This window comes from Tympanuchus pallidicinctus, unplaced genomic scaffold (genome assembly GCF_026119805.1).
Source record: "Tympanuchus pallidicinctus isolate F22 unplaced genomic scaffold, pur_lepc_1.0 scaffold9, whole genome shotgun sequence".
Lineage (NCBI taxonomy): Eukaryota > Metazoa > Chordata > Aves > Galliformes > Phasianidae > Tympanuchus > Tympanuchus pallidicinctus.
The window spans coordinates 21243516-21269252 of NW_026294813.1; the positions used below are offsets into that span (position 1 = coordinate 21243516).

Sequence of the window (25737 nt, forward strand, 5' to 3'; positions counted from 1 at the left end):
TATCACATAGTAATTCAGTTCTCCCTTCTGGAATGTGACGCAATGCCAAACTTTTGACTGATTTATTTAAAATTAGCCTTTAAAAAGATACACTCAGATACAAGGCTTCTTCTGGTTCTTTATTCAAAACATAATAGCTATCAAAATGCAAATACTGTCTTAAATGCAAATACTAACTTAATGTTTAAATGTGCTTTCCTGTGCAACTGCTCTATGTAGCCTCATTGTGCAGAGAGTGGGAGAAAAATTGTAAGAGTTTTCTGATAACAACAGTGGGATGCATAAACATGTTAAGTACAGCCATGGATTTCCAAAATCTGTGGGGAATGTGAGATCCAACTCAAGGCACTTACTAAAGACAAATCTTTCCCAACAGAAACTTCTCAGTAATCAATTGTATCACCTTTTTCTCTCTTTTTCCAATGGCAAAATGGTATTGATCATTTTTGAACTGGCATTTAGAGTTCCAGCCTGGCTGCATGCTGTACTAGCTTCTGCACACAAAAGAAGAAAAGGTGGACGTTGTCCAACAACTTTCCCATACAGATACAAGATGAGAAAAAACAGATGAATGCAATAAGCAGAGTGAACAGTAAAACAAGGAGAGTTAATTAATCCATTTGTACAGAACCTAGCACTGTGGAGCTAGACCACATAACTTGCAGTGTAAGTACTTAATAACAACAATAATTATGACTAGGCCTTTAAAATTAATGTATTAATTATCAGCCAGAGCTCATAAGTTGCTTAGCCAGTACCAGGGGACCCATAAATCTTTAAGTGAAGGGCCCATTTTACATCAGTATTGTTTTGCCTCGTGCACAGCCTTTCTGTCAGTCTGTCTCGAACTAGAAGAGTGCTACTCATGGTTCACCCTTTTATTAATAATCATCATGATTATTTATTTATAATCATGCCATTATTGTGTTAGGTTCTTGATAATCTCCTTTGTGTACATCTACCTCTGTTTTTGAAGCTATCTTTTGCCTTTGCTCTTTCTCATTTAACAAGTAGTGATTGATTTTCTCCCTGCTCTGCTGCCCATTGTTCAAGTGAAAATGTGCGTTCACTGTTCTCTGTGATATCAGCAGGACTCAGATAACTTAAGACACGAGTCTTTCATGGGGTGAAGTAGTCTCTAAATTGGAGGAAATAAACAAAGATCAACTGGAAAGTGGTAAAAAAGGGTCTGAAACAGGTCACCTGTACACATCATCTTTCTCTCTGTCTGGAGCAGGAAAAAAAAAAAAGATGAAATCGCACTTGAGTCGTGGTAGAGCACGAATTTTAATAAGCCCCCTTTCACTGTGTTACTATTTATTTTTACTTTATTCAAATATGTGCTGAACTAGGGTGATCTCTTATTTCACATTTCCTAAATAGAGAATCCCAAATGAATAACAGTAGTCAAATGAAGGGTGGTGATTCCACACCAATGGGTCAGTTTGACTGAAGGGTAAACATCCTAGTACAGCAGTGTGAATCAGCCTTGTGAGAAAATAGTTACAACTCCATAGCTGTCCAGCGGTGCCTCCAATTCTCAGTTATCATTTTGGTATCTGCGACAGGAACCCAATGATTCTTCCTTATTGTGTGTTTCAAATCCATAAGTTATTCCTGTTCCTCAATTCAGAGGCAAAATTCGGTAAGGTGAGTGATACAGGCTCAAGAAACCAACTGTATAAAACAAAAGACAGATGGCCAAACCCATGATTCACCAGTGATGAGCTGCAATTGGGCCACATAGACTTTGAAGTAATTCATTACATTTGTACCTCTTCTTCAGGGGGAGGATTTTTTTCTCAATGATTTGTATGACCTTGCTAAACCCAAGTAGGTGGTAATTGAGCAGCAACTACTTCTTCAAAAGAAACAGAATAAAAATATTGAAAATATTGACTCACTCCAAAGGCAGTAAGCAGCACTTTGGTCTTTGACCTTTAAGCATCCTAAGGTAGTCAATAACCTGGCTGTTGGATGCTGTGCCTGCCACTGATTTTGATTTGGGAGTAGTTTAACCTTGAACCAAGATCCAAGTAACCACGGCAACAGGAAGTCGGCCTCTCCATCCAAGGAGTGGGAATCCATAAATCAAGGTCCCTAATGCAAACACTGTGTGCAGGTAGAGATTTGAGAGGATAAGTGGTTTGTGAGGGATTACCTTTGAAAAATGAATGACTGTCCCTTGATATGTTGAAGCACAGCTTCACAGAGACCTTTTTTTATCAATAGAGGTTAACAGGTTACAGCTGCATGTTTTCATACAGCTCTTTATATAGGCCATTCAGTTTAATTAGAACCAGATGCTGAATTTATTAGGCTGTTATATGCACGTGCATATATATGAATGCATATTGATACATACACCCACACATAAGCGCCTTTCTTGTGCACAATCTACATTCGTGACAAAGTAATGTTAAGCCTCAAACTCAAGCACTATGGGATGGTGAAGCCTTAGCTTTTCACACGCACGGTTCCATAGTCCTGGGATCACATAAGCATAATTGTCTGGCCAAATATTTCAGTCTTTCTGTGGAACAGTGCTTTATTCAATGTATAGCACTCACCTAATGAACAGCTATTTGGTAGTTTGATTTTCCTCTCCTTATTCAGTGTGTGACCCCATGTCTCATTTATTCCACATTTCTAAGCCTTGCTATGAATAGATGAATGTTTCATGAATGTTGATAATTTTATTTTTGCAGCACTGCTCTTGAGATGAGGGGTATATTATTGTTCTCATTTGTAATAGGGAAGCTGAGCAGAGAGGGATTGAAGTTGAATGGATACAATTTGAGATGCTTAGTGCTCAATTTGAGGCTCTGGGAGAATGCACAGTCTAATATGCAAAGGCTCCTCAGTATATCTCTTCCAAGCCACAACCTCTGACTGCAATTCTGTCTCAGCCCTGAATCTTTCTGCTTTCGGACTCATTCTGCTTTATTAAGTTGCAGGTTTTTAATCTAGACTCCTCTTCCAGACTCATTCATTCTGTAGCCCCTAATCTTTCAGACTCCTCTCACCAGTTCAGTCCTCTGCTTGAGTCTGATAAAGATCTTTTCCACAATTTCTGGGGTCTTGTAGGTTTCCTGACTATTTCTCATTTTGCATGCAAGGACAAAGGTAGAAACTGTCATAGCAGCTCCGACTATGAATGCAAGAAAATGTTTATATCTGGAATGGCTGAGTACTGACAACAGAGGCAGCAAACTGCCTGGAAATCATCTTGATCTTCTGAGAACTTCTTTGAAGATCTTTAAGGAACTCTTTGAGGAACTACCAGATGCTAACCAGCTGTGGTTAGGGAGAGCAGTGGGCGCTAACCCCTGCATAAGATGAACGGCCCAGTCTTCTGACCTGACCTGCTGTCAAGTGGTTTTCCAGTAGCCTGGAACTTAGATGAATGACATTGTGGAGAGGCATCCAAGGCTTCAGAAGTCCTTGGACTGATAATATTGCTCGAGTTTTGGATTTTGGGAGTTTGTCAATCTTGGCTAAGTGCCTCCAAGGGCTGTGATCAAGGCCATGAGGACGCAGGTGTTTTGCTCCTCAATCCTGCAAGTGAGATGGAAGGGCTTGAAGAAGGCTGGATAGTTTTTGTGTATTAACTACTCATTGTGCAGCTGGTACTGACAAAATGGATTAATTTTTTAATGACCATAGGATCCTCTTTGAGGTTAGAGAAACACTAAGAAGAGAAGAGTTTCACATGAAAAGCAATAAAGCATCTTTTCCAACAGCCTAGCCAAATTGGTAAGGAGAACTTTAAACTAGAAGTTACAGGGGAAAAAGATGGTGACCCACAACCAAGTGAGGAAGTGATGAACCAGGCTGACGAGAAAAGTTTTCAGGATGATAATAGAAAGGAGTAGAAAGTCATGGAGCAATGCCTAAGAATTAGTGATGGACCAGCTGAGAGCTTACAAGTCAGTGTTCACAAGCAGACTAATATGGACAGTGTGAGTGTTTGCTGTAGATCCCTTGATTAGAAAAAAGGAGAAGAGGTCTTTTTTAATTGCTGAGAAGAAGCCTATTGTTCACCTCAGTGTGACAGGAAAAAGAAAAGGAAAAAGAAGGACTGCAGCCTGCTTTGAAAAATCTGACTGAATCATGGAATACAGCCCTGAAGAAAAGTGAATTTGAGGAGAACTTGTTGATTTTCGATTACCTTCTCCAAATTCAAAAATGTTCCGCAACAGTGAGCATCAATTCAAGCAAAGGTAGCAGGAGACTTGCATGCATGAGCAAAGAGCTACTAACTAATGTCAGACATGGAAAGCAAGCAAAAAAAAAGAGGAGAAAGGAGGAGCTGCTGGAGAAATATAGAGAAAATATCTAAGCATGCAGAGGTGGGCTTATGAAAGCCAAAGCCTATCTGGAATTGAATCTGGTGGAAGTAGATGGACAAAGAATGTCCAGCAGGTACAGGAGCAGGAAAAAAAAAAAAAAAAAGACTAGGGAAAATGTTGGCACAGTGCTGAATGGAGGAGAGACACCTGTGGCATGGAATAAAACAAAGTATTCAATGTCTTCTTGAGCTTTCCTGATAAGTCTAGTCTTTCGAGACCCAAAGGTGATGAGACCTCTGAGGAAAGAAAACATATCTGTGCTATAGGAGGATCATGTTAGGAATTATTTTAGTAGACCAGACACAGAAAAATCCAGAGATTTATGAAGAGAAATCATCCATGATCAGCATGATGGTGCTTTTCTCTTTGCCCAACGAGATTTTGAAGCCTCCATCCTTGAAGATATTTAAAATCTAATTGGACGTGGTCCTGGTAACTGGCTGACTGTGCTTGAGAAGGGAATTGGATTAGATGAGCTCCAGAAATCTCTTCCAACATCAGCTCTTCTGTGATTTTATGAATCTTCATGTAATTTAATTCCCAGAATCCATATTTTCTCTGAGGCTCATGTACAAGATTTGAAAAAAAGAAATTATTTAAGAAGAGCTACATTTGAAAAATGAGTGGCTGTCCTGAATATGTTGAAATCCATTATTGCAGATACTGAGAAAGGTCTTCATAAATTAGTAAAGACACAACAAAAGATCCTCATCTTTGCTTCAGTCTCATGAAAGCAGAACTACTGGATCTTTATAAAACAGCCACTGCTAGGAGTTTACCAGAATCAACAAAAACTTCCTGATTTTTCTGTAAAAAATGCTGAGCTATTTTAGCTGACTTCTCACTTAGTAAATTCATGTATTCATAGATGGATATGTACATATCCACATAGGCAAACTCATGCAGATATTACATATAAAGGGCCAGGCATACATTCAGATGTATACACAGGAAGATATAATATGTAACATTTTAAAAATAGTGGTTTAAATATGAAACATTTACATGGAAAAAAAAAAAAAAAAAGTAATAAGAATTAAAGTCATAAGAGAGCGTGAGGAAGATTGCTAAGGTAGAAATTTAACAGCCCTGTTTGCATAGCTTTTATTTTTTCTGTAGTCCTCTGTATATTTCTAAGTTAATTCATTTCATGTTGTAATCTACATACACCATCAGAATTGGTTGGCAAACAAAAGTATGGCAAAGAGTTCTTTTTCTTTTTTTTTAAACTCCTACCTCTTTGATGAGTTGTAAAGTATAATTTTATAAGGAAGAGGATTCCTAAAAAATGAGTAAAAGTCTGATGTGCGTTAAAGAGGGAATGACATGCTGAGGCCATTATTGGTGCCTTTACTCAGATGAAGCACACATTCAATCGAGTCACTACAGAAGTACATAACCACGTGCAGAGAACAAACTATACAGAGAATGACAAATAGATGATCCCGATGAAAAGAGATAAGAAACATGTCTGTTTTTAAACATGTACAGGTAGGGGTATATCTTTACAAAATAATATGTAACAATGTGGAATTACCATGTTGGTTTGCCATTGTTATAGAGATCACTGATGATAACCCTTCAGGCAGAAGTATTAGAAATTACCAAAAATTTTGATTTCTCGAGCCTCAAATCCACATTAGATCTTGAAATCAGACACTTACAGGGAAATGTGAAAATGTACTGGAGTGGCAAGGACTGTCACCAAGTACACAATTCCAGATATTCTGCACTCAGATTACTTCCTAAATGTTCATCCAAATTTTGCTTTCTTTCCTAGGAATTGTAGGCCCCCACTTAAAAGCAGATCAGACTTCACTTCACAGTAAAATGGAAAGTTCTGCCTGTAATGTGATGACCAGAAGGAAACCAGCAACTGTAGAGAGTGTTACAATGCCGACTCCAGTATTATCTCTCCTACCTTCATCATCAGCAACATCTGAAGCAGGTAAAGTGGCTTCTCTCCACCTCTTCTACATCTCCTCCACCCTCTTTCTACTGGCACTGCATTGAAAAATATGTTTTTTTTACTGTTTTCCCTGATTTAAGTAGTTGTTGCAAATGCGCAAATCCAATGTGATAATCAGGCAGTAATTCTTCTTAACACTTTCTTACCATGATCATATCTTGGCTATTCAAATATATTTTATTCACATAACACTACTTGTGCAATAATGAGGATTCAACAAGAGCACTTATGGTCTAGCAGGGGACTCTGAAGTAAGGCTCCTGGGTTTCTTTCTCAGCCCTGTTGTTCATTTATTTGAATGTTCCCATCCGTGTAGCACGAATACCTAGTGAATAGCTAAGGAGCAGCTGAGATTTCTTCAGCATACTTCAGTGATTTTAGCATAATATTCTGTCTTGAAAATGTGAAGTTGTTTAGGGCAATGAACAGTGATTTAAAGCACATAGGAATAAATAAGCCAGAGTAACATGTTTTTCAATCAATTTATACTTTGTGCTTCTGTTTGGAATCACATTGGAAGGTGATACAGCTTAGTACTGTCAGAAGTTGAGCCAAGTCATTCCAGCATCATCATGCTTGAGCACAGATAGATAAGTTGATCTTGAATTATGTCATAGTGAATGGGGAACTCGCCATACTGAATCCTACATGCAGCCATTAAGAATTTCTTAGTCTCGTCAAATATCTGAATCCACATAAACAAACATTATATCTGTATCCCTTAGTTATGGAATGATAACATACTTAATTATTCATTTGAAATTACTGTTTCAGTGCTTTCCTTTTGTTTTCCTCTGGTTTCCTGAATAAAGAGTGAAAACAAAGGACCCATGTTGTAAAGTGGCTTCTAAAAGGATATAATTCTACATAAGAAAACCAGGAGTCTGTTTAGCTTTTAATACTTCCCTATATATAAACTAAGGAGAGATTTTTAATGCAACAGAGAATGAAAGTACACAAATATTTTACGATCACTTTCAAGGTGAAAATGTATGCTAGACTTGAAATAGTTAATTCTCTCGATTTTCAGAGGACTAATTAAATTGTTGGTTTATCTGTAGCCCAGATGTTGAAATTTAGAGAAAATTGAAAGAAACGGTGTGAATGGGAAAACAGGACAGTGCTTTGGGCTTCCTGTAAGTAATGGGGAGCTCCTTGAAAATCTCTCCATTCAAACCAAGTTGAAAACTGAGCCCAGCTGTTGAGCAGTTTTCTCTGTGCTGTGTTCTTGCAAGCAGCCCCAGGCAAATCTGAAAGGATAGAGTAGAGAATGACAGGCAGTAAGATTGATCCCTAGTGTCACAAACACACCAAAGCCATTCAGAATAAAGTTTGAGAAGCAGTGAAGAACTTCCAAAGCATCTGAAACACCTTGCCTCACTTCTGTGTTCTGTACCATTGTGCTAGAATGGGTTCTTCAAACCCCTGTAAGCTTCCTTGGGAGCATATGTTTTTGGTAGAGACTTTTCTTATTGCTTTGAAAGCTGTTACATGTGTAATATCAACCCTGTTCAACTTCCCAGCTTGGCCTGCAATCACTTTAATTTATCTGTGGGACAAAGGCATCTGCTCCCAATGGCAAATACAGGACCTCCATTTTCCTTATTTTAAATGTGTAAAGCTGTATTTTTTAAGACTAACACCAATTCTTTCTACCTTGAGGTAGCTTGGCAAGGTGTTTTTTTGTTTGTTTGTTTGTTTGTTTTAATATGGTAAGGAAGGGATGGAGGAGAAGTACAAAAGCTTTATTGGGTAGAAATAAGCAGCAGCTATGTGCACCAGTAGTGCATAATTTTCCAGTTTGTTTTCATAATCAGCACTTGACAAAGATAACTGAAGTGCGTATGTCTCTAATAGCATGGGGCAAGTTTTAGACAGCAGCTTCCAGAAAGCAGATCAGAAATACAGGTGCTTGTCTGAATTTTCTGTGTTTTGGGAAGCCAAACTGCTTCCTTCTCCCATTGCTGTCTAATGATGTTTCAGAAATAAGGATCCCCCACAATAGGTCCTCCATACAGACAAATGAAGAATCTCCTGACAGCCTTTTTCTGATGTCCAAGTTCTGTCTTCTGTTCAGCTCTGATTGCTTTTATTCCACAGTACTGGATTTTCCAGTTATGTCCTCCTTCTCTCTGTTGTTGCAAGCCTCCAGGCAGGTTCTGTGGTGGGAAAAGTATCTCTTCCAACACCTCTTTGCTGTGTGGAATTCAAGCTGTCACTGCTTGTAGCTGTGTCTGGAGGAAATATCCTGATTACAGTAAGCAGATTGATGTCCTCAAGTGTGAACAGTCACAATATAAGGAAAGATTCATTTAGCAATATTGCATTGCATCAGCTATTTCCAGTCTCTATTCACTTTGGTCAGGACTGTGCCAACTAGCTTCAGGCCTTCATAGAGGCAACGTATAGCTTTACAGCCTGGCAAGGTGTGGATAGAATACTTTGTCCAGGAAGCAAATCTCCTCTATTCCTCTCCTTCCTGTACTGCTCTCTGTCCTGTAGTCTCCTCCATCAACTGGAGGTTGCCATCATGTTGTGTCATCTCTTAGAAGCATCCCATCTTCCTGTGCCTGTGTACAAACATATTGTTAGTCTGGCCAACTTCCTCCTCATCTCTTTTGAGATAGCGATAGGGGAAATTCTTCCAACCAGAGCAAAGTTTCCATATGCAAATAGTAAAGTATGTGCAAGAATGGAACAACAAATCTTGAAAACAGAGCAGACAAATTTGAATCCAGGGTTGAGAAAGATCTGTCTGAATAAAATGGAAAAGCTTAGTATTTACCTTTGGTTTTCAGCAAAGCAGTATATCACGTGGCAATATAGCAAAATATATTCTATCAGAATTGCTGACCAAGAGCTTCTAGATGAGTTGATAACACCTGATGGCTGTCGCTTCAATAGTGGCTTATTTTGTCAGATCTCTGATATTTTGTTATAAGCACACCTCATCAAATCTTCCCCCTGCAGACCCATCAGATTCTTTTCCACAGAGTCACCCTTCTTCTAATTTAAAATCAGATGCTCCTGAATCTCAATAGCCAATATAATATTGGTTTTCTTAATACATCCTTTAAAAGCCTGATTTAGAGGGATATTATTTATTCAAGACATGCATTCTGACTATTGGCAGACTACATAACACAACTCTTGCAAGTTCAGAGGCTTGCTAGAGAGAAAAGCAAAAGCGTTAGTAGTTACTAATAAACTTCCTGAGAAAATCATAAAGGCTACAAAGCACCAAATGCACTTACAAGGAAAAAAAAAAAAAAATAGGAGGATAAAAAAATAAGACAGTAACCTAGCATAGAACAACTTTATCTATCTATCTATCTATCTATCTATCTATCTATCTATCTATGTATTTATCTATCTCTTTATTTATTTACTTATTTCAAGAGAAATTGAGTTTCAGTCCAAATTGAAAGGGTCTGTCAGTCTATAAATTTTTAGGAGAGCAAGGAAGTATCTACACAATAAAGGAAGGCACTGGGTCATCAGCTCTCAGATTTACATCTATGTGTAGATATCTACCCATACATGTTAGTGTATCAACTGAATTTGGAGAACTAGACACACTGAGTACTGCACTCAGTTTCTGCCTACACTAGTGGATCTCTCTTGAGATCCACTTAGGTCTTTAAGCCTCAGTGTCCTCTTCTTCTTGAGTACTCAAGATAATCATCAGAGAGCTGGTATGACCATCAGAATACATGTGCATATTATATTATTTAGTACCAGCAATAAGGAGGATGTCATGTCAAATGGCAGTAAACTCCTATTTTGAAAATGGCAAATAGATATCATTGATTTCAATGGGCTGCAGAAATAACAGATACTGATAGATCTCAGTAAAGACATAAAATTGTGCAGATTTTTCTTTTCAAATTCTTTCCTGTCCTTTGGCTTGCTGTCTTTCCAATTAAAGTTGAGACCAGTGCCAAATCTACTAACTTTACTGCTTTTTTAATTTTTTCTTTCTTTTAATTTTTGCTAAAATTCTCATCTGCAAAATTTATGTCATTAACTTTCTGAGAAAAAAAAAATGCATCTTGAACATGGGAGTTTTCAAAAAGTCTCACAAATGACTCATGATAATGGTGATGCATGGCAACATGGCAATAGTAATAAAAGGCAAAATGTGGACAGCAAATGGTGTGCAAAGTGACTTATTCAATATTCTAATCTGAAGCTTCTAGCAGGATTTTGGAGGGACTCAAAGGAGCTGAATGCTTAGGATTGAAAATACTGGGACTTTGTATGTCAGTCATGAGTGAAGCCCCTGAGAGTTATGGTTTTGTGTGACCAGAATCTAACTTTTTTGATCAGGTGACTGAGAAAGAGCTCTCTGCCAGCTGCCTTTAGGGTTCTTACCTCCACACTTTTTAGGGGTAACCTACTTGAGAGAAATTCTGTGCAACTAATCAGATTCCCCTTAGTAATTTGACATTTCTTTTCCTTTCTCTTTTTTTCTCTGGTACCAAAATGACTGCATTCCTCTATTCTTTTGTCCTCTGTGAATCACAAACTGTAAATGGGTTTTATTTTATTTTTATTTTTTTTGGTGCGGGGAGTGGGTTACATATGGAAAATGTATTTTGTTTTGTAATTAATGAAAACCAGACTTTGGGAAGTTGGCCATCCAGGTCCTTATTTATAAGAGAGCATATGTCTGTGTTTTGTTTATGACTCATTCCTACTTCTTGCATTGTAACTTGCGTTTGTTTATGCAAGCTCTTTGCTGAATCCAAGCAACATGGTAGTGTAAGAGCCAATATTTTTGTTGTCCAAGAGGGGAGGACAGTAAGTAAGGCTCGTATGCCAAATCTGTCATAGTGAGCAAGGGAAGATTCTGCCACTTGATGGCTCCTGATTATCTACAGAGTTGCTACACCAGCAACTTTATTTTAAACTGCTGCTAGAAGATTATGTTGTTAACCACGAAGAGAGTGATAACCCTCAAAAGAACCTTTCTTGAAATCTTGGCTGCTCTAGAAACTTCAAGTATTTCAAAGCCAAATGACTGCTTGCCAGTCAGGTGTAAATTAAGTTTGCAAGTAGACATGAGCTGAGGTTAATTTAGTGGGATGTTTTAATCTTTACTGGAAAGAAATCATGAACTCTGTCATTTCTCTTCCAGTAGTGCAGAATTGATGTGTTAGGAGTGAAATGGAGAACCAATTATTGTAATAGCAGAATTAATACATTCTGTCTTGCTCACAAAGACGTAGTTACTTGTAATCTACATGGAAATCTTGAACTCTGAACAGACACCATGCTCATTAACGGACAATGAAATAATTTAGGAAAAACAAGCAAGATCTTATGTCCTAAGTAAAGGCCAAGAAGCCAACAAATGCTGGACTCTCTTCCAGCTCTGACAGTGACTCATGATGTGACCTTGGCAAGAGACTTAACTGCTTTGGACTTCATTCAGATCTAAAGTAAGTGATCAGAACCAGAAAGGAGCAAGCTTGCTTCAGGGGACATTAAAGTCAATTAGATGACAGTGTAGTTTCAGCTAGTTTCTGCAGAGATGATAGTAAAGAAATCCAGGCAGAATTAATTAATTTAACACAAGTGGAGTAAGCCACTGAACTTGCCTGTGCCCAGTAGTTTCAGTAACGAACTTTTTTAATACTATATGATGTGCAAGAATTAAAGACCAGGATGAAGGTATCAGGAGCATATGTTTGGTGTATATTAAGTTCAGTAGTTATGGTGGACTGATGTAACATTTGTATTAAGCAGCCCCTTTTTTCCCTTTTTTCCCTTTTTTCCTCACTAGAGAAGGAGACTGAATCAAACTCACAGTATAACACTGCTGTAGAAAAGTTTTGCTGCTTTAGAAGTGAAGAGAGAGATCTCTGAGCACAGCTCAAACTTAGGTTATCATCTGGAAGAGTAGAAGGGGAGGTAATAGCAATTCTGGGATGACACTAAATTACCTATATTATTCTTATATTCCTTTTCTATGCAGAGTCATTTCACACATCTTCTACTTCTTCAATAGTCATATTCACCCTATCAGTCTTGAAAGCTCCCCTTCTTCATAATACTGAAGGCAGGATTTCCATTCACTTGCTTGATCTAGTCCTGTTTCTGTCCTTGTCTCCTAACAGCCAGTCCACTGCTGAAAAAAAGGTTCAAGCGCCGTGAAATTGAAGCAATCCAGTGTGAGGTGCGCAAGATGTGTAACTACACCAAGATCCTGTCCACAAAGAAGAACCTGGATCACGTAAACAAGATCTTGAAAGCCAAGCGGCTGCAGAGACAATCAAAAACAGGCAATAACTTTGTCAAGAAGCGGAGGGGCCGTCCACGTAAGCAACCTCTCTCCTTTGATGAAGATTCCAGAGACCAAATGCCCGTTCTGGAGAAATGCATTGACCTTCCCAGCAAAAGAGGTCAGAGGCCAACACTGAATCCATTGCTGTTGGAGCAAGCAGCCACTCAAGACACAATCATGGCCACCATTGAGGCTGTCATACACATGGCTCGAGAAACACCACCACCACCTCCTCCTCTTCCTCCTCCGCCACTGCCGCCCCCTCTCCCTCTGCCCCGGACACCCCGGCTTGGGAAAAGGAAGAGCAAATCACCACAAGAGGAGGAGGATGACATGAAAGTGAAGCGGCACCGGAAAGGCAGAGGAAGTGAAAGCGAAGGCCTTCCCTAAGGCCAGCACACCCTGTTGGACATCAAGTGCTGATAGCAGGGTACGTCAGGACTGACAGACTGGAGGAATACAGTCTGCTTTGCCCCCAAGGCAGCACTGGACTTGTCACTTGGGTGGCCAAAACTTATTATGGAGAGATGGGGATCACATCTTCCTCTTCATCACTTCGGTCCCAGTCCCCCAGGAAAGAGGGGGGAAAGGGTGAGGAGATGGAAAGGTGGGGATAAGGGGGGTGGGGGGGATTTCTAAGTTGGGGATATTGTCTACTTTGCAGTTTCCAAAACTAATCAACATCTCAGCATTGCTGTGCTCACACCATACCCGGAGGCGGGAGGTCATCCTTGCAGAGAGCTGAGCATTGTCACTAGGGCTGAATGCTCAACTCAGATTCTGTTTGGTGGGCCAGGTGAAACTAAGAATAACCATACCATAGTAGAAATCACTGTTAAAAAAAAAAATAAATAAAAAGAAAGAAAAAGGAAAAAAAAAAGGAAAAAAAAGAAAAAAAAGGCAAGAAAAAAAATAGTGTAATTTTCTCAACTGTGATCTTGGTTATAATATGTTTGAATTTTTTTTTTCAGTTTTATATACTACCAGGTTTTGGGGTAACATAACCCCAAATGCCTGACTCCTGCTAGAACTATATATATTTTTTTTCTCATTTACTTGCCTAGTTACAACTAGCTGCAATATAGGCAATAGAAAAGTAGAGCCTTACACGCGCACACACTCATTCCGAGTGCTATCCCAAGGAACAACAGAATATCACAGCATTTCTAATAAGGTGTACATGGATATTCAGTTATGATAGCACATTTCTATGAAGCAACTTGGCATTTCCAATGGCATGTGAAAAAGGGTCATCCATCAACCAAGTTGTTTTGATTCTCGGTACATATGAGTAGAGAACAGCAAGACACTTCTGGGGAATAGAGTTATAGTAAACATGGACAAAATCACCAAAAAAAAAATAAAAATAAAAACAAAAAGATAAAAAAGAGAAAAGAAAAAAAAGTAGAACAGAAAAAAATAGAGTAAGAAAACAGGGCCCAAAACTACCAGTTTTTACCACCTGCAGTTCCCAGGGAAAATGATGGGAAACCCAGGCTCCAAATTATTTGCATTGGGTAGCAATGCCTTGATATGTACTTTTAAAGAAAATAGACAAAGTAGATTGTTTTAAAAAATAGAGAACAAAACCCTATGGAAAGTAGGTTATTTCTTGGCAATTATTTCTTAAAAAAGAAAAGGAATAAGTGTTCTTACCTGAAAATAAAAATAAAAATGTTCAAAGGGTATCACCACTGCAATTGTATTAATGCCACTTTGGACATGTTCTCCAAGTTGTGGTTGCCTTAATAAACTAAAAAAAAAATTTTTTTTTTTTTTGTACATAATGTAATTATAAAGCTCTCAGTCTGCATGGATGCAAACTGTGTGTGACAAATCGTCTCTTTAAATGGTCAGTTCAAATTGTACATTTCTCATTCGACTTGTACGTTAACCATTGATCTAACTTGGGTAAAATACCTAAGCTCCATTTCCACAGCCCAATTAAAATGTTTAATTCAAAGACTGAACGTGAAGCTGTTCCATTGCAGTAAAAATAGTTCTGTTTTTTTTTTTTTTGTTCGTTTGTTTGTTTGCTTGTTTGTTTTTTAACAGAAAAAAAAAAAAAAAGCAAAAAAAAAAAAAGCAGTCAGTTGTTAAAATTTGAAATTTGTACTTTCAATTGGTTTCTTTTTAAAGTCCTTCAGTACACCCAACACCTGGCATGGCAAGATGGATATTAAAATGGGAGGGGGGAGGGAAAATTCCAGCAAGGGAGTGGGGATTGGAATTATTTAATGATTCACAAGCCAACTGTTATTCACTTTTTTGAGAAATCCTTAATTGGCATATTGCCAAGGAAACTTCAAATAGCACGACATTAAAAAAATAATAAAAATAAAAATAAAAGACAACAAACAAGTCCCCACCAAAATAATAATAATAATAACTTTCTATTCTGTTATTTATTTACAAAAATCATATCAAGACTATAGTGTTAAAGGGACACTGTAAACATATAACTCATTATTTTTAGAGACTGATTTTTCTTCTGTGATAGCACCTTAGCTTATTAAAACTGAATGCATTTGGTGTTTCGACTGGGGCTGGGGGGCTGGGAGAGGATTTTTGTTTTTTTTTTTTTGAGGCTGGAACAATTCTTGAGATCCTTTCTCCTTACGACTGATAAGATGGATCACAGAAGTTTGTTTCCCATTTGTTTTGCAGCATTCATCATGCTCATTCACGCTTTTTGTTTTCCAATTAATGCAGCTTAGAAATAAACTGACCGGTTGCTCCTTCTGTTACAACCAACTTTGCTTTTCAATTCTCTTGAATCAGCACAGTGTTACTGACTGAAAATGTAGGCCTGAAGAAAAAATGCTTATGCCTCTTCCAGCTCTTCCCTTCTGCCTTAAAAAGCATCAGACTGAGGTTTAGTTGATTCAGAAACTTTTTTTAACGTCTTTCCCTCGGGCCTGAAAGTAGTTGATGGTGTCTCTTAAAAAAGAAAATGTGTTTGGTATTACAGGTAGCCTATAACCTGAAACTAAGCCATCTATCCTTAGTTTCATTGTCAGTGATTGTTAGCATTGAAGGACATTTCAACATGTAGCAAGTAGAGCAAAGATCTGAAAGAACCAAATTCTGTCGTTGAATGCCTCATGTGGTTTCAAGATGCATCAAACCTTACAGGGTGACAATAAGGACTGGATTTGGGCTGACTCTGGGCATAACCCCACCATTGGGGATTACTGAATAATGTGGGGTCCTCAGCAACAGATCCAGTACCGTCAGGGCACTGCTGGAGGAAGATGGTCTTAAAGGTCTTTTCCAACCTGAATGATAACATGCTTCTATGAAAACGCTATTAACCTTACAAATACTACTATCCAAGATGCTGCTAGAGGCAAAACACTTAAGGAGAGCATCTACTTGTGGAAAGAACTACCCCATATTCTCTTCACTGAGTACTTCAAGTAAGGCAGAAAAAAAAAATTGTAAAGGCACTTTTGGTCCTAAAAATAACAAAGGCTAAGGGTACAAGACTTGGTAGCTGCAAGCTATACGTACAAGATGTATCGTAGCCCAGATGCCCAAAATTTATTATTCACAGAGAGGATGTTTTGGGAGAGCACAGTGCCACAATACAGTCTTGACTGTTCATTCAAATAACAGTCCTGTGCAGCCAGGCCTGGCTGACAGCAAGATTAGTTTGTTAATTTGTATGAAAGCAGGCTGGAAATACTGTTAGATGGCACTCATAATTTGTGTTCTGCATGTTGCATAGTCTACAAATATGATAGGCAAGTTGCTGACAGAATAATATCATAAGGCGATGTACTACATGCAGATCATAAAGGATTTAGTTTTAGGGCTTAAGGCTAAAATCCCACTCCTGCAGTTTATTACCCAACGATATTCCAGTAATGAGCTTTCTGATTTTTTCTTCCCTTACAACTAGGAAGTTTTACTAAGGAACTCTCTAAATTTTCTCTGCACATTTCCAAGGAGTGTATGAAACTATGGCGAAAGCCCTTTTGCTTGTTAAGATCCAAAAGAGCCTTTCAAAGACCTCCAACATGTCACAGATTAACACATTTTAGCATGCTTAAATAAAAACACACAAAAAAATAACATGGCTGTCAGCTATGTGAAATGGTGCCATGAATTTGCATCCTCTCTGTGGGCCCTATATTTATCAACCAGAGTAAAGCCAAGAAAAAGGACAAAAGAGAGAAAGAAATAAATGATCACTTGTGTCTCCAAGAGCTTTGTACTGACAATTTGTTGAGCCCTTCACTATTAAATTTTCTGTGAAGCAGCATGCATGTTTTTGGGTTACTGCCAAAAAATAAAGAAAAAGAAAAAAATTAAGCATGTGACAACAGCTACTCAGGTGTCATCATATAGCATAGCCCATGCCTTTTCACTGGACATCAATTCTTTAGACCATCCATGTAGATTGATTTGATTTGTGTTCTTACATTTTTTGGTAGCATCTGGTCCAACAAGGTGCTGATTCATTACTAGGGCTTCTGAGCACTACAACAATATGACAAGTATTCACCCTTCCACACACAAAAATTTACCCAACACTTATTTTCACAGGCCCAGATTCAGGACTGCACTTAAACAGTGCATTTTAATAGTATCCTGAAGGAAAAATAATAATAACAATAATAGAGATAGAAAAAAGGAAAATACAAACAGGATGGTTTTCTGAATTGAGAGAATGAACATCATGCCTTTGCAATGCCTCTTCCTTCTACATCATCCAAAAACTGGGGTGCAGCAGTTCTGAGAAAATTAGAAGCACATCTTAACAAAGGACATGTATTTGAGATCTCCTTAAGATGCCTGCCTAGGCTGTATAAAACACTACATAGAAAAAAAAATAGAAAAAAAAAAAAGAAAAAGAAAAAAACTGTAAAAACATAAAAAGAGCTGCCAATTGGACAACATGGGGGAGCTGTTCAATCCCATGTTGGTTTGTTTTACTTTTCTTTTTCTTTATTTTTTTAAGCTATTTCTTAAATAATAAATGCACATGAAGTGTTAAATATGTATATACTGTATTTCAAAAAAAAAAATTAAAAAAAAAATCAAACGAATGGGGCACAAGATTGTTCTATAAGTCGTGCTGGCTAATTTTTAGTTTGTATTCATAAGTGGTTTTTAAAAGCCTTTTTTAAAGTGTAATTTGCATGTTCTACTTTGATTGTATGTAAACATATTTTAGAGCAAAAAAATGTATTTGTATTTTATTGAATATAGAGGCAAGACAAAAAAAAACTTGTACATTGTTTGAAATGTTCTTTTTGTAACAGTTTTTATTCATGAAGCATTTTTGTACATTTAAAAATGGATATGGACTTGATGTTCTTTGAGGCTTAGATACATCTGGCATGCTTTAATGTCATGCTCCTTCATGATCTTAGATGTTGGTTTTTAAACATTTTTTTCTAAAACAAAGCTCAGTCTTTTCGCTACCAAATCAGGTTAGCACAGTATAGAGCACTTAACTAAAAAAAAAAAAGGAAAAAAAAAAAAGTTAATCCTATTCATATGTTATTCATTGTGTGAAATTAAAGGAATTCAATTCAGTCTAACATGAGTTGTGAATTCTTTTGTCTTATTTTCCATCTGTTTCTCATCACTAGGGAGTTTAATAGCTTTTGGAATACTAATACCATGCATTCACAGGCCCTCTTTATGGTAATGGAGAAAAACATGCTTTGGTTCTGTTCTTTTTTCTCTTTTTTTCTCTTTTTTTTTTTTTTTTTCTCTCTGTTCCAGAATACTCTGAAAAGTTAAAAATGGTCAGTGCCACAGGTCCCAAGGTGGCAAAATGGTCCTTCACACTTTGAGGCTGTCTATGTCACCACATGAAGAGAAAGATCAGTGATCCAAGTGGTGTCTATACCAGCATGGAGATACTTGTCGCACGGGTGGGATTTCCACTCTTGCAGCAGATGGATTGTTGTCTGCTAATCCCTATGGAATCTCAGGGATTTTTCCTGATTGCTCATGAAAAAGAAATTCCATTCCCTTAAGCAGGCAGCAATGTTCAGGCAGGATAGGTGAATGTGTCCTCTCATGTTCTGCCCTTCAGGAGCTTCTTGGGATGGGTCACCTTGGGTTTCCCCCCAGGGTTACATCCAGCTTTCTGATTCTGGTGCAGAGCTGTTCCAAAGATCTCATTTTGATGTTTGTTTGTTTGTTTGTTTGTTTCTCTTCTCTGTCTCTTTAACACATGCACAGGCTCAGCATTTGAGGACAATTTGTAAAAGTGCTGATAGTTTTGCTCACTGCTTATGTCAGACTCTGTAATGCGTAAACCACTGGTCTCTGTCTGCAACCATTTTTTTTGTAAAGGGCCTGTGGTAAGACTTCCTCAGAAGCATCTGTGAACTGTCAGGTTTTGTGCTTGCAGCTGCAGTATCTGAGGACTGATCTTCCCTCCTTGCCAGCTCTTTTCTGAGGTTTACCTCCTACTGCCAGTGAGCATTGCTGCATTTTCATGGTGTCACCTTGCAAAGATGATGGAGAAGACAGGGAGAGCATCTGTTTGGAGAGGGAGTTGGGGATGTTGGTTTTCTGTAGGATAAGGGACTATGTGAGTTTTCCATGCTTTCTCGCCTCTAATCTCTTTTTTTCACCAGATCACTTATACCATGACCTGTATCAGATAGCCACACTCTTCTCTGGTCTCTTCCTGGGCAGGGAAGAGTCATTGTTCAGCAGTCCTGTTGGTTCTACAAGATACATTCAGGCTCTTTTTAGGATCTCTCTGTCTATTTCATCCTTGATAACTACTCCAGCATTATTTCCTCGAATTTACTCTGAGAAAAAATTCTGAAAATCTCAGAAAAATTTCTCAGGAAAAAAAAAAGAAGAAGCTTAGGAAAATCACAAGCTCTGCTATAATATTGCCTTTTTTCAGGTAGATTTTATTAACTAGGTATAATTCTCATGGCTTGTTTTGTTGGCGTTCAGTGCTTTCCAAATTTACTTTCAATATTTCCAAATTTACTTACAAGAATACTTTCATTATTAATCTCCACCTGAAATAATCAAAAGTAGCAAAAACTCAGACTGTGTTAGAAATAATTTTGCTGATTATCTTCCTTTATTTTATTTTTATTTTTTTCCTGAGCACTCTTTACTCACAGAAATAAAAAACTCTGTTCAAACCAACTTTTGTCATTCTCCATATTACTGAAGTTAGAAATCAGAGGATTTCTTACAGTGGATAAGGAGGTGAATAGCATCTCCAAGATCTAAGTATGATCCTAATTCAACCTTCACAGTGCAGGTTGTTCATGTCCCCCAGGACAAAGCTGCTGGTGACTCACCCTTAGCTATCAGAGGCAAACCCTGATCTCTGCCATGCTTCTGTTTCCCATCATACTCCACAGTTATCTGCTGAACTTATTATGTGTAAAGAAAAGTTTCATTGGTGGAGATCCCTGCATTTTGTGCAATGGCAGCATTCCTTGCTATTTTATAACACAAAGCATGCACTTAACTTGAGAACAATTCTTCTCTTACCAAATGGGAGAATTTTCAAGTGACTTCAAGGAGGCTAATGATGGGAAAGAGAAATTCAACACATATCATCCTACATGTTCTAGAAAGCAAAGGGAAGCATAGATGTCACCATAAAAAATAAAATAAAAAATAAAATAAAAAGTTTGGCCTTTTATGAGTAATTATTGAAACACATCTTTACTGCACTAACACAGAGTTTCAGAGCTAAAACAAAGTACAGAATTCATAGTGGAGTATCAAGCATATTTGACTGTGACCTGTAGGAACAACTGGCAGGAAAACAGGAGCTGTAAGAGAATTTGAAGAGAACATTAGTGCCATTGTAAGTCATTTCATTAAGACAATTAACTTTCTCTGTAACATGGAACAGGGCCACTGGTTCACATTCTCAGCTTATTCAGATCAGAACTATCCATTTCAAACATATTAAAGTAGTTTGCAGGAAAAAAAGATCTGTTTTCATTTTCCTAATGGAAACTATTCATCCTGAAGTGGCTTTGGAGTGCCTCTAGTAATATGATGTAATATAAACTACTGTTGTTTGTTGCCTGTAAGAAATATCATACTGAGAAAACACTAAAATCAAATGTTTGGAAAAGTGGTTCAGCAACATTAGTTGTTAGATCACTATAGTATTATAAGAGCTGTGGTAGAAAGAGGAAAAAAGAAGTGGAAAGTCTTTGGGAAAAGAATGAGACATGTTTTTTTATGCACTGGAATGATAGCTAAGCATTGGTAGCTACTGCTTCTCAGGAACAACTGTACTTCAGAAAACTGTTAAAAAAAATTCTTCAGGTTCTGAGCATCTTGGAGGACGTAAACCCTGCATGAATCAAGCATGTAGGAAGCACAGCACTTCTTCTGCAGTGCTGGAAATGGATGCGGTTTGTTTGGCATCTATTTGCCAGAAGGGGTTTATCCCACTCTGGATTCTCTCAGACAGTGATGCAAAGCACAGAACCCCATCATCTCTTCATTCTTTTCCAGGTGATCTGCTCAAGAAGAAGGGAAAAAATAATAATGATTAAAAAACAAAACAAAACAAAACAAAACACAGGTCTGGTTGGCCTTGTTTATCCTTGAAAATACTCAAAAATTTATTTCTCCATTCTACTCCCACACATATTTTTATCTGCCAGTTCCTAAATGTCCCTACAGATGTTATCGGTAAATGAAGCTCCAATTAAATCAACTGAAGTTTTGTCATTGACTCAAAGGAAACAAAATCCCCAGCAGCACCTCTCTGATTTAGATTGCCACAATAATAGTTTTGACCACAAATACCTCCTGATGTCTTCTCACACTCAAAGAAGAAGTATTCCAAGCAGAAAATCAATTAAAATAGAACAAATTATGAAAGCTTCTGCAAGGTAAAGGCAAGGGGGAGAGCACATAAAGAGCATCTGTGGGTGAACATTTTTAGAGCATGCTAAGAGCGCAATGAGACAAGGGATGAAGTGATTGCTGAACGAAGCAAATGATGGTTGGCAGCTAAAATAACGATAATGGCAGGGAAGGGCACTGTTTGTTTTTCTGGAAGGGAAGGGAAGGGAAAAAAAAAAAGGGAAACAAAAAAAAAAGCAGCACACTTGCAGGGAAAAGAGTGAGCTCAGAGATGCAATAGGACATTCGCTGATGTGAGGGAGAGGAAGAGGCTAGAGGATGTGGAAATTTAGGCCACAGTGAGAGTACAAAATGTAGTTTGCAATAGAAAACAAAGAAAGACTGATTGTTTACTTGTACTTCATTGCTGCTATTTAAGATGGTGCAGGACTTACTAATTACACTCATTAAATAGCTACCATCAGGATATGCTTAGTGGCCAGTAGTCTTTAATTATTTTTTTTAAATTGTGGATAAATGGACTTTTATTAAAAGAGTTAAAACTTGATTTACTTGTGTGACATTTGAAAGTTTCCCAAAATCCTTGCCAAGAATTACCAAGTGAAAACAAAGATCTGAATTTAAAGTTGGTTTTATAACATCTAGGTGCTGTTGATCCCATGACTTCCTGTGGGCAATTTGTGCTGATTCAAAATCTAGTACAAGTATCTGAAGGTCAAAAGTTTTCACCTGCAGTGAGTCCCAGCAGCTTAATTTTCATGGGGACTCAAGGTGCTCTGTGCCCAAGAGCAAAAAGATGTGCAGTCCCACCAGTTAGAGGTGGCAAGTGAAGAACTGAGAAAACATTGCCCAAATCATCCAAGATGTCCCATGCTTCTGGCTGCTTCCATTTTGATGTAGTACATGTAATTCTGTGTTGAGTATTAAAAAAAAAAAAAAAAAAAAAACACTCATGTAGACCGCTGAAGGGCCTATTAGAGCTAAACTTTCCAAAATGTGGCTGTTGGTGACTTTTGTAACACTGCAAATAAAATCAACACGAAGACTCTGGCTCACATCCAGCTATTAGGTCTTTGCTTGCGGTACTGTGGGAAGGTTTCTGTTTTGCTTTGTTTTCAAATGGTGTCTCACCAGAATGTTATCTCCAGAATGAGCAGAGTGACCCTGAGGGACCAGATCCTATCAGCCAAGAACTACTTTGCTTTTTCTTCTTGGGGAAAAAAAAAAAGAAAAGGCATAACCTCTCTGTGGTCTGAATTGCTGTTGTCTCAGAAAATCATATCAGCACACACTATGGAAATATAAACAAAAACTTGCATTTAACCTTTGGTTTAGTCCTATTGACTTCAATACAATTTAAATGCTTTAAAATTAAGTGAATAATTAATTGCTTATGTAAGACCAAGTGTTTACCTGACTTATAACTCTAAAACCTGATCCTGGTTGGACAAACTGAAGTTTATTTATTTTCTGCAGCAGAAATAGGAATTGATCAATTCCTGTTTTACAGAATTTCACATGGTATTCTCATCCCCCATTTACCATAGTGAGTCTTTGCATGCATTGAAGAAATATTCGTTAACATTTCGAAAGGGCTGTGAAATCCTGGCAGGAAAGGTGTAATTTTACAAGAGAATACCCTTATCAAAACTCCCATGACAGGCCATTCTCTTCAAGTCAGCCTTTTTCTTTATTTCTTTTAACCGTGAAAAATGAGGCCAAATCATTCATACAGCAAAGTGAAAATGAATTTTTAAACCAGGGCAAGGGTTTCTTTGTACTTTTTTACTGCAGCCATCTGTTTCTGTCCATCCTTCATTACCTTGAAAAAATAACATGAAAACCTTTCTTCTTCAGCTCTCTATAAATAGTTCCCAAGCTCACACATATTGTGTGCATTTCTGAAGATACTAGCTCAGTAGTTGGGGATTTATTCATATCTTCACTAATAAGAGTGTCCTAAATACTATATTTGTCTAGTTGGTCTGCTTCAATATTCAGATCATACACTGGGCAGGGGTGTTGTTCACAGGAGGTGAAGCATGGAAGTTTTGCCATGTCTGCATTTGATCCAAACACTGGAGGGAAAAAAAACAGTACAGAATCTCTGGGAGTCCTGAATTCCTTCTTGATTTCTAGATGTTCACGTGTGGGATTTTCTGAGAGTTATTGCATGCATACAAATCCAACGTCTTTTTCCAGCCTTAGCCAACCTGTGTTTCTGCCTCTGTTCCAGGAAGTGCTATCTTTGAAAGACCATATCAAACTAGTACATTGTGTTTCCTGCACATCCTGCTTTATTGGAGGTTAATTCTTTCTGACGCATGCAGTCTGCTGCTGCCAATTAAGTCAAATGTATTTTACGCTTTACTTTTCTGTTGCCTTACAGGCTTTTGTTGGAAAATACATAATAAATAAAACTTGCCAAACATTGTTAAATGATATGGTCTGATGATTTGGAATAAGCATCCAGACTTAATACATCAGAAAGGTTGGGAGAGGGGAGGAGGAAATTCTGGAACGACACCCAGCTGGATACCAACAGCACAGTACCCAGCTGCCAACCACAGTGCTAATCTCTTGCTGGAGGACTGTTGCAAAAGCATAAAATGGCATCCCAGGACAAGGAAGGCATATAGAGTTATTTCTCGGGCAGTGACATTGCAGTGTGTTATTCTCTGGTAAAGGAGAAAAAACAAATTGTTCTGGAAGAGAGGTACAGTTATTTGACCAAGTTGATTCCTCTACTGCAGTCCCATCTCTATGACCTTGTATTTTCTGTCCATTTGATCACAGTTCCTGTGTTTATCCCAGATGTCCTAGAAGTCTTTCTTTCAAGCATTAGAGAAAATGCTGTGGCTGTTCAGGCTCAAGGTCTAGTAAGGATATTCAGGATAGTAATGGATATTCATTCAGGGTCATTTGGGATAGGATATCCAAAATATCTGATATTTCACAGACCTTCTGAAACAATTATTTTCTTGCTATTTTATTGCTATTCTGTGATCCCACAACACTAACATGCTACGAAGAGTATTAAGAAAAGCTCCCAGATAAGAGCATATCCTAAGTAGAGCAGACAAGAAGATTATAGGCAGCAGATATACACTAGTGGTGATGAAGCATTCCAGCACTGGCACTGCGTGTCAGTGACATAGCTGGCTATGCAATTTCATGCTCCCAAATTGTTCTATGATCCTTGTTCCTTTGGTCACTCCACTATATTATTTTACTGGTTTTTTTTACTGTTATTTGATTTTTGGGCAACTTTCAGATATGAAATCCAGACACAGTGAAAACACTCTTCCCTCTTGAGGAGACAAAGATGAACTTAGCATTGCCTCTTCATAGAATGATAGAATGGCTTGATTTGGAAAGGACTTTAAAAATATATAGCTCCGATCCCCTACCCTCCTCCAGAGGCCCAGGATCCAAACAACCTGGTCTTGTACGCCGCCAGAGATGGGACATCCTCTACTTGGCCTTGTTGAACTACATTAGGTTCCTGTCTGTCCACTTTTCAAGCCTACCCAAGTCCCTTTGGATGACGCTCCTTCCATTGATTGTGTCAGCTGCACCTCTCACCTTGGTTGGTATCATCAGCAAAATTCCTGAACAGCAGCTGCAAAGTAGTCTACTCAAACACAAACTTTTAGAACTTGCAGAAGGGGCAAATAATGATTTCCAAACGCAATAAACATAATGCTCATATTAGAATGGGCTTGGGATGAGCATAAAGCAGCTCTGAGATGCTGACTCAAAATTCACAACTGTTCATTGTTCCCAAGTAAAAAAGTTGATAGTAGCTAATGCACTGGATGTTTTTAGAGGTACTTGATTACCTGTTTGTAATTGTAACAACACAAGGAAGATGCTGTAGATAACATTTGAGTTCTGATTGATATTTCTGTACTCATTCATTTTATTATACCTGGAGATCTTCAGCATACATTCCCATTTTTTAATCAAATGTAACACATAGCACCTTTTTTTAATGCATCTCAAACTCACCTTGTGAGTCAGAACTGTTTGTTCTTCCTTTACAGCATATTTCACCAGTACTAGACTGGGACTTTCAATATATCCTGGTTGGGAAATTGAAGGGAAGATATATCTGCTCTTCAAAAAGTTCAAAAATATTTACTGTAGATGATTTCTTATTCCGTTGGCAGTAATTCACTAAAAAGAGGTGTCATTTTTCCTAAATTATCTCCTCATTGATTCGCTTTGTTAAGCAACTAGGAGTACATGATGAGAAGGAAACTTCTACTTGTTGTACTGCTAAACTT

At 37.9% G+C, this 25737-nt stretch overlaps 1 protein-coding gene across 1 annotated transcript in view; it reads left to right on the forward strand.

Moving 5' to 3' along the window:
* SETBP1 (SET binding protein 1) overlaps window positions 1–18162 on the forward strand; it is a 267955-nt gene extending 249793 nt beyond the window's left edge. Inside the window, exons 6-7 of the mRNA XM_052670636.1 lie at window positions 6133–6300; window positions 12444–18162. Coding sequence (XP_052526596.1) covers window positions 6133–6300; window positions 12444–13000 — 725 coding nt within the window. The 3' untranslated portion in view covers window positions 13001–18162. The remainder of the gene's footprint in view (window positions 1–6132; window positions 6301–12443) is intronic.
* Window positions 18163–25737: the final 7575 nt, after the last annotated feature.